Source organism: Lepisosteus platostomus, chromosome 11 (genome assembly GCF_059453375.1).
Source record: "Lepisosteus platostomus isolate fLepPlt1 chromosome 11, fLepPlt1.hap1, whole genome shotgun sequence".
Classification (NCBI taxonomy): domain Eukaryota; kingdom Metazoa; phylum Chordata; class Actinopteri; order Semionotiformes; family Lepisosteidae; genus Lepisosteus; species Lepisosteus platostomus.
Genome location: NC_142621.1, coordinates 26,938,914 through 26,952,519, shown reverse-complemented (window position 1 = coordinate 26,952,519; position 13,606 = coordinate 26,938,914). Strand labels below are relative to the sequence as shown.

The 13,606-nt window shown below is 37.8% G+C and overlaps 2 protein-coding genes across 2 annotated transcripts in view; both read right to left on the bottom strand.

Annotated features, from left to right (window-relative positions):
- LOC148652324 (acyl-CoA-binding domain-containing protein 6-like) overlaps window positions 1-7,937 on the bottom strand; it is a 69,614-nt gene extending 61,677 nt beyond the window's left edge. Inside the window, exons 1-4 of the mRNA XM_088598957.1 lie at window positions 7,872-7,937; window positions 7,465-7,750; window positions 6,022-6,086; window positions 4,972-5,068 (exon numbers count right to left, since the gene is read on the bottom strand). Of these exons, the coding sequence (XP_088455083.1) occupies window positions 4,972-5,068; window positions 6,022-6,086; window positions 7,465-7,737 (435 nt within the window). The 5' untranslated portion in view covers window positions 7,738-7,750; window positions 7,872-7,937. The remainder of the gene's footprint in view (window positions 1-4,971; window positions 5,069-6,021; window positions 6,087-7,464; window positions 7,751-7,871) is intronic.
- On the bottom strand, window positions 7,752-12,272 carry LOC148652323 (uncharacterized). Its single transcript, XM_088598956.1, has 4 exons — window positions 11,221-12,272; window positions 10,198-10,629; window positions 9,855-9,898; window positions 7,752-8,906 (listed from the first exon to the last, which is right to left on the bottom strand). The coding sequence occupies exons 1-3, from the start codon at window positions 11,794-11,796 to the stop codon at window positions 9,881-9,883; spliced, it is 1,026 nt and encodes a 341-aa protein (XP_088455082.1). The 5' UTR covers window positions 11,797-12,272; the 3' UTR covers window positions 7,752-8,906; window positions 9,855-9,880.
- Between the last annotated feature and the right edge of the window lie 1,334 nt (window positions 12,273-13,606).

Below are 13,606 nucleotides of genomic sequence, written 5' to 3'. Positions count from 1 at the left end.
GAGACCCCATGGAAGAACAAAGCTGCCCTGATATAAGACCACTTACCCTCACTCTTTGTGATCTGTTGGTCAAAAAGTCTAAGATCCAGACTACAAAATTAAAGTCCAGAATAAAACTTGAGAGTAATCGCTTCACTAACAAGCATGGTTAAATGGTGCTAAAGCCTGATCCGAAATCTACTGTATAAATCAATCTCTGGCATGTGTCTTGGGACCTTTCAGATGTGAATTAATTAATAAGAGATTCAGTAATGTTAGGGTAGCATCTTTGACCAGCAGGTGCTCTAAGTGGTGGGGAACATGCCTTTTAACAATTTTCTCAGATCATTTTATAACTAAAGAGGACAATACCACTGCTCTGAAATCATTTAGTGTCTTGGGGCAATTGTGCTTTGCAAGTGGCATGACTGTTGCCTGTTTCCCCAATTCTGGGTAATTTCTGCTGATCCATACACATATTGAAAACATAATGAAATACATGACAGAACTGCTCAGCACATAACCTCAGTACCTGTTCACTGAGTTTATGAGGTCTGAGACTTTTCCTGACTTTTCTTGAAAATGTCTTGTTGAGTATCACCTTGAGTTACATTGAGCATCAAATTCAACCTTGGTGTTGGCAGCGTGCTTCTCGTTAAAACTAAAGCAATGTTTGTCAAATGTATGTTAAAGATGCAAGAGGCAGAACAGACAAATGTTAAGAGCACAGAAGTTAAAAGTCGCCACTACATTTGTTTCACATTATATGCATTAAAAGATGCTACCATGGGACATGTAAAAGTCAAACTGAAGAGACAATGGCAATAAAGCTCTAGCAAGTAAACATACAGTATAGTAATTACCTTCTGGAGAAGGATCAAGTCACCCTTGATAAGAGTATCTCCTAAGCTTCAAATTTCGGTATTCTGGAGAAGTTATAATGCAGAGAACTTCATAACAATATCAGCTCTAATATCCATATGGCTGTCACTTAATCTTTTCTTGCACTGCATAAATTAATTACTATTACTGCAATTATTACTTGATAAATAATGTCTTTGTGTAGTGCTTTTCATCCAAGAGATCCCAAAATGGTTTACATACAGAAAGGTGACACCCAGGCAACCATTATGCACCAGCAGTCCAACTACACAGTGGGTAGAGAAATTCAAATTCATTTAATTTAATTAAAAGAGTAATTTAGGCAAATAAGAATGGGCCAGCCCAAAGAGGAGTTTCACTGGGGTTCCACTGGTGAATGCCACAGACCTTTAAAGCTCGAGTAGCAGGACCTTGAACTGTTGCTCCATTCAAAGGACAGCATGGTAGTCTGTCAACATGCTGAGGCACTGGTTTAAAACTTCTGATTCAAAAGGAAAAGTGCCACCTACTGATTCACCAACACCACTTAAAGCAACAACTTTAGAGGTCTCCCTTCCCAGTACTCACCAGATCCAGTCCTTGTTAAGCTTCTGAGATCTGGCCAATTCAGGCAACAAGCCAGCAATGCTGCTGTCATTCTTTAAGCATCTTAATGTCAGAGAAGAAATATTGAATTTAGACGTTTATCCAAATTATTCCAGTGCTGACCACGAATAGTGCAGATCAGTGCTCAGCACTTCTGTTCTTTTAGCTGTAAGAAGTATTATTGACTAAGGCTTTAGCCATCACTATCTGTGAACGTCCAGTTCAGTCAGTTGTAGCAATTTGTTAATCTGTCTTATCACCAACTGTCACAGACAACTAGCTTCACATACAGTGACACAATGTCTACAACATGAGTAATGACAGAATCTGAGAATTTAAATGTCATTAAAAACTCATTCTTCCTTGTCTAATCTGTTCCAGTTATCCATTTCTATGTTAGAAATACACACCTCGGGTTAGGTAATATGCGACTTACGTGATTTAGGTCGATAGTAAATTCCGTGTTATGAACATTTTGCGTTCCTCATCTACATTGCCACAGCTGCCACCTCGCGGTGATCTTCGTTCCCTCTCTCTCCCTCAGCCTTCAGTCTTACTTCGTACTGGCTACTGCTCGGTTGCTAAAACAATTTTCACTCTTTCTGAAACATTTTCTTGTGTTTGTGACTTCAGTGATATTGTAATCATGATTGGAAAGAGGCGAGCAGATGCTAAGAGTGCACAACCCATGCGCAAAACGCAGGAAAATAAATTTAGAGATGAAAATGAAAATGATAAAGAAACATGAAGGTGGACAAAACTTAGCGGCAAGAGCACGAGAACTCGGTCTCTCAGTGTCAACAGTGAATGCAACTGTAAAGGTTGCTGCCCGTATCAAAGAACATGTGAAAGGATCTGCCCCTTTAAAGTCAACAATAATAACGAAACAGAGCTCTGGTACTATATGACTGAACGCACAACGCAACAACCGACAACTTCATAGCCTTCCACAACGCACGAGTCGTGCGCTGCCTCAGCTGCTGACGAAACTGATGATGATGATGTGTTGTCTCTTGTCACCCCCAACTAAAACGCTGCCTACATTAAGCTACAATGATACAAAATATTTCTTGGTTATTTTATTCAATTTTTTTTATTGATATCACATTACGTTATAAATTATAGAGCTTAACTTCTTGTATGCATCGTATGAAAAAAAATGACAGAAAACCTCTATAACATGTTCATTGACAAAACGATGTACTATTCAGTACTGGAATTTATTTTCTATTTATAGAACACCGCATTAATTATTATTGAACTGAATTTTCTATGTGTGCTTCATATGAAAGAAACTGACCGAAATAACATCATATGTTCACTGACATATTGATGTACTGTACTGTACTGCAACTCAATTCTAATTGCATCTTGTATCTAATGAGCTCTTTGAACCTCTTCAGTTGGAGTCTAGATACACACTACAGAAACTACCATTGTTAAGTCAGTTAATGATTTTCCAGTGACTTCTGGATCACTTAATGTGCTTTTTATTCAACTAAAATGCTGCTGGTGTCAATCACAGTCCCACACTGGATCACATGGAAACTTATCTTGGGATATCTGGCACATCCCTTCCTTGGTTTAGCTCTATTTATCAATAGCACAACTAGAAACAAATTCATAAATCCTAGTTAAAAGTGATGTTATTGCACTAACCCGAGGTATTACATAGAGATTTGTACTGGAAACTTAACTATTTAATATTTGTACACTGGCTCTTGGGCAAAGTTTTTACCATTATGGGCTTGGGTTTCACTGCTATCCTGCTGACAGATTAATTTGAAAATCAAATTGGATTACTACTATTCTGGTTTCTGTACTTTACAGGAGTCTGTCTGAAATTAAGATATAGATACAACAGAACATTTCTGAAAGTAAACCGTGACAAGACTGATATTAGCTCAACAGCTGAAAAATTAATGCTATAACATTGATATATGCCATTAGTTTTTTGTGTATTATGTGTACTACTATAAGGAGCTTTGAGGGTTATTTAAAAACACTCAAAAATTAACATTATACTATTATTATTGTCCTTCAATGCATAGTCATGAGAATTGTGAAGAGAGAAAATCTCGCAATACTGCACTCACCACTCTGGGCAAGTTGTCAAATTTGCCAAGCATGAACTGCAACTAATAGCACCAATGATCATAAGAGACGCTGACACATCGAGGCCACTCTGCGTGGCCTCTATGAACTGGGCTGTTAAATCTACACAAGAGCTAATGCTGAGTTCAAACAATTTGAATTCCTTAATGCCATATCCTCTTCATTAAAGTCCAGGCACTACTGTTTTGTAAATCCTTTAGTCACTTCAAAATTGATAACCAAAATATAAACAAATAATTGTTCCACATAGACATGGAATACTTGTTTATTCTGAAATATAACTGTTCTATCTACATACACTTCACACTTTAAACTATAAATCCCACCATTTTCTAACTGCTTTTTCCAATACAGGGTTGCAGGGGAGCTGCAGCTTATCCTGGCATGCAGTGAGCGCAAGGTGGTATACACGCTGGAGGGGACACCAGTCTATCACAGGACACACACAGATAGACACACACAACCTCACACCAAGGCCAATTGTCCCAGAAGCCAATTAACTACCAGCGTGTCTTTGGACTGTGGGGGAAAACCCACGCAAACATGGGGAGAACATACAAACTCCACGCAGACAGCACCCCAGGTCTGGAATTGAACTCAGGGCCCCAGTGCTACATGGCAGAAGCGCTATCCACTCCACACCCATGCTGGCCCTTTATATAGATTTTAATTTTCTTTTGATTGTGTTCCAGAGTACTTATTCTCAGTAGTCATAAAGGTAAGACAATGCATACTGAAAAATTATTTTATTTTCTTAAATATAGCATAAAAGGGACAACAGTGAACACTAAATCCCTGATCCACCCCTCTTCATATTATACTCACTGGATATATATGGCATACAGTATATATGGGGAAACAGCCAAGTCCTGTCAGCTGCAAGTGGGCAGGGATGTTTTTGGTAACATTTGGTAGAAAACAGACCTTTTGCTCTTTGAGTAAGTAAAACATGCTGCTATCTGATTCTGTGATTTTTTTTAAGGAGCATATTTGTGATTTTTAAAGTGGGCCTAAGATTCTGATCATTAATATTCACATTTTGTTTAGGTAAGATGACGGTTACTATCGTTGTTGCTGTGTTGAGAGAGGTTAATGTTACAAATTACTGCCAGAATTACTTCAGTATACAAACTACCAAGAACTGAAAAACGCAAGAGAGGTTACAGACACAAGTGAGCTGCTCAAGTGACCGTATTCATTAGGTTGCTAGTAGCTAGTAGTTTACTGATGAATCAGGTGAAACTGTCTCTTGTACTGTAGGAATCCTAGGAACAGGTTTATCTCTAGAACAAATCTGACAGCTTGTCCCAGAGACAGTTCGCCCTCTCAATGCATGACATCATCCTGGCGCCCAAAAGCTGACACCAAACAAATAGCAGGTTTAAGTGATATTGAGTCAGAAGTCCCTACCTTCTGGCTTCCTTCTGGGTCCAGCGAATGCACACACGTTATATACTCCTGCATGGCCTGTTCTTTGCTCATGTCCCCAAGCTGCTTCCAGGCCTGCCTGCAACATCACAGCACAATGTGTAACCCATCAGCAGCCTTACAGAGCCCAGCTGGTAGAAACCACACTCTTAACCGCTTTTCAGTAGGGCAAATGTTTTGTTTTCTATTTTTTATACAGATCGGCAAGGAGACTGTGAATGCTAGAACTCAGCTTCTCGGGTATGTAATCTAGTCATAGTCTATCCCATAAGTTGACTGACAGATCTTACTTGCCTAGGATGTTATTTAGCCTTTAACAACTGAAATCCTACTTACAGTCCCTGGTCTGTTGGGTTTCTTACAAACACTATAAAAGTTCGCACATTTACCTTTCTTTTTTTCTGGACAACACTGAAACCTATATTTAGTGTGGGTTTGTGGACTCACACAGATTTGTCTCTTGCCTCGTGTAACTTAAAATGAGTTTGTGCACAATAATTGAGCTATCGCTTACTTAAAGGAATACATATTCAACAACTGAAAAGGTACCAATATCAATGAGAAGAAGCAAACTTTAAGAATATGATTAGCTAGTCATCATGTGAACACAGGATAACAATGGCTGTTTCAAACAACAAATCCACTGGAATTTAACTGTATTCCTATTTTAAATTCACAGTGGCAATATGCTCCCTGTGTGAAATATGATTCAATTTATTTTTTAAATGTGCTTGATATGATATATATAGAGATATATATTTTATTACCCTGTTCATTTATGCCAACTGCTTATTTCTAAATTTTGCATATAAATAATGTATGTAACTCAGTATATGTGGCCAGTAGGTTTGTCAGTAATACAAAATGTTTGGAGAATACCAGGAGAAATAATGTCACAGATGCAATGTAGTACTACTACAAGGAGGTACTGTAGATGGATTATGCTTATAATCACAATGTAGTTATACAAACAATTATCTAAGAAGACAGTTTCCAATTAAACCAGTTTACCTGTAATTCATTCTAACTTACCATTTCCTTTGTCCTTCAAAGTCGAAGAACCCTGGTTTTGCTGTGTTACATGTTCCAACTTTGACCTAAAAAGTCAAACCAGATAGAATTTGAAATCTGAAATAAAGTTTTATCACATACAATTAATTTACAGTTTCTATTGCTAGAAAGCATCATCATAAAGTGCTTAACAAATTTTAGTCCAAGCTGTAAACATTGTACTGTATCAAGATTATGAAAACAATGTTTGAGGTCATTCTGCAGGAAATACAGGACTGAATTTAAAAATAGCAGTAAGAAGGTGAAAACTTTTTTAAAAAATCTTATTTTAAGCACTTTCTACAAATTTCAGGAATTAAGAGAAAGAAAAAATAAGCACTGAAGTGAACAAATATAACAATTATTATTCAAGACAAAACTGGTTAAAGAATGTATTAAGCGATGTCGATCTCATGAAGCAGAGCAAGTCCTGAACTTCTATTCTCCTGTACGTCACAAGAGCTTGCTGCCATCAGCAGCACGGAAAGAGAACATTTTGAGATAATGCTCAAAATGAGAATGTGTCCTTGGAAACACAAACAGTGTGTGATGTAATTGCCTTTATCGTTGCTCATTTTATTCAATTTAAATAGGTCAGCATGTCTCAGATAGGCGTATTTGGCTCAAATAAGGACTAACGTTCAAATATGAATTTGCATTTACAGACTGGATTCACATCTTGTTACTGCTACTTCCAAATTCTCCAGACCAGAGCTGCTTTCCAATCTGATTCCTACACATTTAGTAGCTTACAATCATAGTACTTATCCCTGTGTCACATGTTTTTATCATGCCAGTGAAAACTCTATTATTGGTGTCCACACAAATATCTTTTAAAATAGCTGTGTAAAGTATTTATTTCTGCACTATACATTTTCCATATCTTATGTCACGCGAGAGTTTGTTTTCATTAACGATTTTAAAGCACTTTCATATTCCTCACATTAAAATTGCGAATTTAAACAGGTATCATCCAAGTCTTCTGCCGATCAAATCTTCGTCCTCAAATCTTTGACGACTTCAAAGATGTCATTAGGAAATTGCTTCTTGCTAGTTGTTGTCTCGAAGATGTAAAGTGGGAACTTTCCCCAGTCACAGACTTCAAGAAAAGCAACAACAAGTCAACCCGTTGTTGCGCACAAATTGCGACTTCAGAAAAGTCGTTTTGTACACTTCTATTCAACGTTCGTCAGTTTAAACGATCCCTTGGGAAACTAGAAAATATTGCTAGTGGTTTCTACATTCAAACGTACTCAGTATTTTATAAACACGAAGGTCGCCAACTACATGACAGCAGCTGATTATGCACATGCTGAGTGCACATTTTTAAGGTTTCAAACTAATTGATCCTGAGCCCGAAAACACATCAAACACGTCTTTGCTTCAGTTTATTAAAGAGTTGCCAAAGGTTTGGGGTTGCTTTACCTGTTTATACCTGGCGTACAGGTAAAGCAGCTGTTCTCTGCTCGCTGTCTGCACCAGTCCACGGAGCCGCTCAGCTGCCGCTTCAAACTCGGCTTCGAGCTCCGTCTCTTCCAGGCGATACCCCAGGTCACCAGCACCGCAACCTTCCTCCCCGAGACCCAAGTCTGAATCCGAATCTGAACCACCGAGCGGCTCTCCTGTGTCTGGCCGAGCCGGGTCGGTACCTGAACCCGTAGCAGAGTCAGGGGAAGACGATGGAGAGCGAGACGCCATATTTGGAGTATGTCTATAAATATAAATGTTATAATCGTAGTTTGTATTTCTCGAATAATCTAAATCGATCTCCAGGAAGACAAATTATATTAAAATTACTATCTACTGCAGACAGTATCAAGATGCTGGCTAACCGTTTCGGGACTTGTTGCTCACCGCGGTCCGTTAACCGTTCGCTCCCCTAAGCGGTCCGAATGGAAACCAAAAACAGACTAGATAAGTTCCTAGTCCATATATATACACACAGTATAGATGGAAAAAAGAAACGCAACATTTTCTGGAATGAGAATACTATAGTTATAGCTTATGTACTTTCACAAAAAGTTGGCAATTTATTTTAAGCCCTCTGACCAACAATACAGCTTGTGCAGTGAGGCATTGCAACTTCCCAATCACACATAAGTTCATTAGGTGCACTTGTTGGTGCACAGTAGAACGTTGATAGTTCATCTGGCTTGCCTGGTTTTTCAGTAGCCAATTCATTCATGTACTGTATCTAGTCTAACCCTTTCTTCTAGGACATCAGGATATCGGCGTCCACATCATAGTTGGGATGTTTGTTCCAGGCCCCAAACCCTTTGAATAAAAATATGCATTTCCCTGTTTGGTAGATTATTTAAACCTCTTATATATTTTTAAAAATCCAAATAGTTTCCCCTAGTTCGTGCTGCACTACTAAATCTTATAAAGTGCACTACTGTAGGTCAGTAGCTTTGAGGATTTTGAATACTTACAGTAAATCAGGTCTTGCTATAACTATGAATAGAATTATGAAGGCTAAGACTGTTTTATTTTTTTAATGGTGTAGTACACCAATAAGATATTTAAAGACACCATTAAAACTAACAAACTAATTTGTGATTTATCTGAAAAGTGTCTGGTCATGGATGTGGTAGTGTGCTCACCTATTTGAATAACACAACATTATACAAAAACATGAATGCGATTATTTCTATTTCAGAAACAGTAGATCAGCTAGGCAAATGAGGTTCCCATCATTAGAACTCCTTTTTGAGTTTTCATTGCAAGGAGTTTCCCCTCCATGTTAAACATGTTTGATGGCAGCAGACGGATTATTACAGGGAGGCTCTGGATAAAGCAGTCGACATCTTCGACAGCAAAGATGTTTTTTTTTGGCATCTTCCTGGAGTTTGGAATTACAGGGATCCCTGGAAACACAGAGTGGTTTGACATGTCACTGTTCGAGTTTCTTTATTCCATGGCAGCAGGTCAGATAGACTTTGGATACAGTTCTACCCAGAGGCATCTTAATGTCAGGTTTATTTAATAATAAACTATTTGATTAAAGGTGTGTGATAATTTGGCTATTAGACAACTGTTTTTCAGTCATTTCAATCACATTCATATATATTATTCCTGTCATCTTCTATTGGACTATTCACCCCTGATCTGTACTATTACCTGTCCCTTAACCAGTTCAATACATGAATTTCCCTAAATGCCTATTGACTTTAATTTAAGAAGAACATTATCAAAAGCATCTTTAAAATCTAATCATATCATTTTGTACGTTCTGTGTGTTTACTGCTGTGACTTGTTTGAAGAATTTTAACAAGTTGGTAAAGGAAGAATTACCTTTTCTAAAACCCTATTTGACTACTGCTAGGGTCTTATTTTCATATGAGCGATCCTGTTGTTTAGTTCTAAAGTGGTTTTCATAACTTTACTTGTAAAAGAAGTAAGACGTATTAGCTTATATCCGAGAGATACTGTAGAAGGGAATGAGGGAGGGCACTGAAAATGGAGAAAATAGAGTACTGTTGAAGAGGACTGCCAAAGATTGATGCACTGGACAATGGACTATTTAGAAGAAGAGAGATCAGGGAAGAGTAGAGGTGCACAGTTAACCACTTGATCAGAGTGGAGTTTAGAGTTCTGCCTCACCATTCCTATGGAGGTAGCAGTGTCAATAAAAAGTGACGTTTGCAGAAGACTAAGGCCAATTTGTCTAAAAATCAGTTTGTTTTTTAAAGGATTCTAAATTTGGGATGAATTCCCCCATTCTACATAAATTCCATCCAATGTCTAATTCTGAACCACACTTGTCACTAATGTGTTACACAAAATAAAATCACAGTCACAAACTAAATACTCACCATCTGGAGTGTTCAGAGGCTTGTTCCTACTGAATCTGTCCAAACTAAAAATGAGCACACAAAGAAAACAATTTAGGAATATTTCTTCCACAGGTATTATACTTGAACTGTTACGTACTGTATTGATCTTGATACATTTGTAGTCATTATTCATACAGAATATTCATCTTTGGACACCATAGCAGTTGCTATTCTTGTTGATTGCAATTAATAGCAATGTCTTCTAGAATATTATTCAATGCACAAATGAGCATTCTATTCAAATAATTTCTGTAGTGCTAATATTAAAATACAATAATGCGCAAATTAATTAATAATTAAAGTTTGGGTAACTAATCCATACCTTGTGTTTTTGAGGCTCGTTGTACTCATCAGGCACTTTAAATGGTCCAGAGCTTTCACAGCTCCCACGTCCACTGGATGTTCCCTGGGCTCTTAACTTTTCCAAAGATGGATTTGTTTCATTCTGAATTCTGACGTCTTTTGACCTATTACCCATGATCTTATGCTTTATCATGGAGCCAAACTTTTTCAAAGGATGTTTCTTGACTTTCTGGCTCACATTCACATCTTCATCCGGCGTATTAACTGCAAAGGGGATGTTGCTGTGTGAGAGAAGCCCTTCGCTCTCAGATGTTTTGGTCAGTTGCATTGGGGTCATGTAATGTTTTGCTATGTCAATGCGCAGACCACTCTTGCTTTGGGCTGGACTGAGATTTTTGTCCTTATTAAGGCTGGGATTGTACACATACCAAGATGAGTGTCCGGGCAACTCCTGTCACAAAAAAAACAAAAAGTTACAGTTCAGTGATTGTTGTTTGATTTTTAAAAGTAAATCAAAACATAACACTTCTCTTACGGAAAAGAAGATGGGGTGTGTATATGTATTTAGCACTGACGTTAACACTAGAATAAAGGCAGACAATGAAATATAAAATAATATATCAATGTGAATGTTTACAATTGCATTTATAGAAAATAATGCATCTCAATTTTGTTATGATGCAGACATCAGTTTGGAAATGTAGACAATACTGTGAGCAAGTCTCTCTATAGTAGCATTAACTCACCTGATTGCTCTTGTACTAATTGAATAAGAAAGTGATAAAGCTGACATCCACAGACAGGTGAGTTTAGTATGTACGCTAGGGATATTTCTGAGATGTTATACAGTATTAGGGAAAACAAATCTGGATTTGTAGTTTTATTGTAAAGGAAAATGCACAACATAACTATCATCATATTTACAAAATAAGAGTTCCATTTTCCAGTGCTTTCTACACCGATGTCTGTTAATTAGCTACAGAACAGGTCCATCCTACTTTCATTAGAGACATTTTTACAGGTTTGGAAATGTTGGTCATACCTCATCAACCACATCATGCAAAGAGGACTCCAGAAGTCGTGTTTTCATACAGTCAAGCCTCGAGGAGCTCTTCTTAGTCTTCTTAACTGTTTTCCCTGAAGCCTTACACTGCTGTACTACTTCTTGATCCTGGACTTTTTGAGCCAGATAATTTCCAGGCTCCTCTGGGGTCTCAGAAGCAGAGCAATCTTTTTTCTTATTAGAACAAGGTGTCACACCAACAGCTTCTCCTACGGAACGTGATGAGCAGGGCTTATCCATAGTGTCTTCTGGCTGGAAACTGTTTTCAAAAACATATTGGACTGTTGGAGAAAAGCCCTTTGGAGACTTTTTCATAGAAGACTGTAGTTTTTTACTTCTGACTGTAATTACGTTTGTGTCCACAATTTTGTCCTGTGTGGACTTTCTGGTTTTGTGAGAAATGAGAGATTGTGAAGATGGAATTGAACACCGGCTTCGTAAACCATAATTTGCAATAGTTTCTTTAGCCACACAACAGGCCATTTCCTTGATCATTTCTGGATTCTGTGAGGCAATTCCTACTTGTAATACTTTCTTGCTGCCAATGGATTCCATCAGTTTGCTGTAAACAGAGCTAACAGTTTTCTTGATGGCTTGCTGTAATGGAAGATGTTCTTCAGCCTTTGGTTCACTGATGGTTAGAGTGGAAACCTTTGACAATTCCTTGTCAAACAAGAGAAATTTCAGAATACTGAGCACTGGGTGTTACCTCTTTGTTGTGCTCACTGGTTATTTTAATATCACCCATCACCTCATCAATGATCTCACTTGTTTCTCTGCTAATACTGGGCTCTGGTGAAACGGATGAATATCGGGAAGCTGAATGTGTCAGCTTGGAAATGTTGGTCACCATAGAACTGATTATGGTTTTGACCACTGTCTCATTTCTGGAGGCTACAGCTTTCTGTAGAACCTGTTGGGATCCAGTTTGACACAGCAATTCATTGTGAACAGAGCTGGCAACCTGCTGAATCTTGTGTGGTTCATGAAACACATCATTATCCTGTTTCACAACTGTTATCTCCTGGTTTTTGGACAAGTCCTACAACACACTGTCAAAGAGGTCCACAGCTATCTGACTCAGCAAAGACACAGACATCTTCCCTGGGATTTCTGTAGAAGTTTCCTCCTTTATCAAAGTAGGGTATATCTGCAATAGCAGCTGTGTTATGATGTTTTCCACAGTCTCAGTACACACTAAAGTCATATTAAGTGATTCTGTTGATTTAGCCATAGAAATTTCCTGGAGCCCAACTGAGGAAACCGGTTCAATATTCATCGGTTCTACAGGGACACTGAGTGGTTTGATTTCAGAACTGTTTTCAAGGTGGGAGTCTCTTTTCAGTTCCTCAGAAGAACTCTTCTCAATTTCTGATGTCACCCTGGCTGCTGGTATATTACCTATGGTAACAAAGAGCTTTTCATTTAATGAGAGTAAAACAAAATATCAGAAAGTATGTACAATTGAAACAAAAACTAAATTATATTGAGAAGTAACGAATGACAGGCATCACAAAATATTTGAGTATAAAGCTTCATGTTCCTGTAAAACTATTACATCTTGGAGCTCAGGTAACTACAAACAAAGAAGCAGCCATATTCACAGATATTGTATATATGGCTACTGAATATATGGCTATATTCACTCATTCTCTCATTCATAGTCATGGTCTACACTATCTTGGTCTAAATACATCAAAAACTTTTTAAAGATACAAGATTTTTACCTTGTACTTCATAGCAACAAAATATTTATATACAATAAAATTATTTGATTTGATTTCCTTCTTACCTTGATTTTCACTGTCTTCAGGCTCCGTTGATAAATCACACGCAGCAGACAAAACACCCATGACAGACTTTACAAGCAAGCTTGAAAGCTGATTAATTGCATCATGGTACATCTGTGAACTGGGCACTGATGGTTCAGTACTTTTCTGTGGTCTGTGATTCTTGGCAGTCAGAGACACATTCTCTGAAATCCTCTGGGAAGACTTAAATTCCGTATTTGTATCACACTCTTGAAAAAGTGAAACATCTTTGTCATTTGTGTCAAAAGTTGGAGAATCTGGAAAACTGCACTGCTTCAACAGCATTTTCACTGATTTCTCTGTAAATGAATACAACAACTGCATAGAAAGCTCTGAGGACTTTGGATGGGACAAATCTTGAACTACTAGACGGCTCTTTAAAGTTGGATCTGAATTAGATTTGTGAGCTGTGCCCAATTGTACTGCAATTCCCGATTTCAAAATTAAATGGAAAACATTTTTGACAAGTTCTTCTGAAAATACACGCAGAGATCCACTCGAGACAAGTTGTTCCACTTTTCTTTCAATAGGACTCACTGTAGAACTCTCTGTGG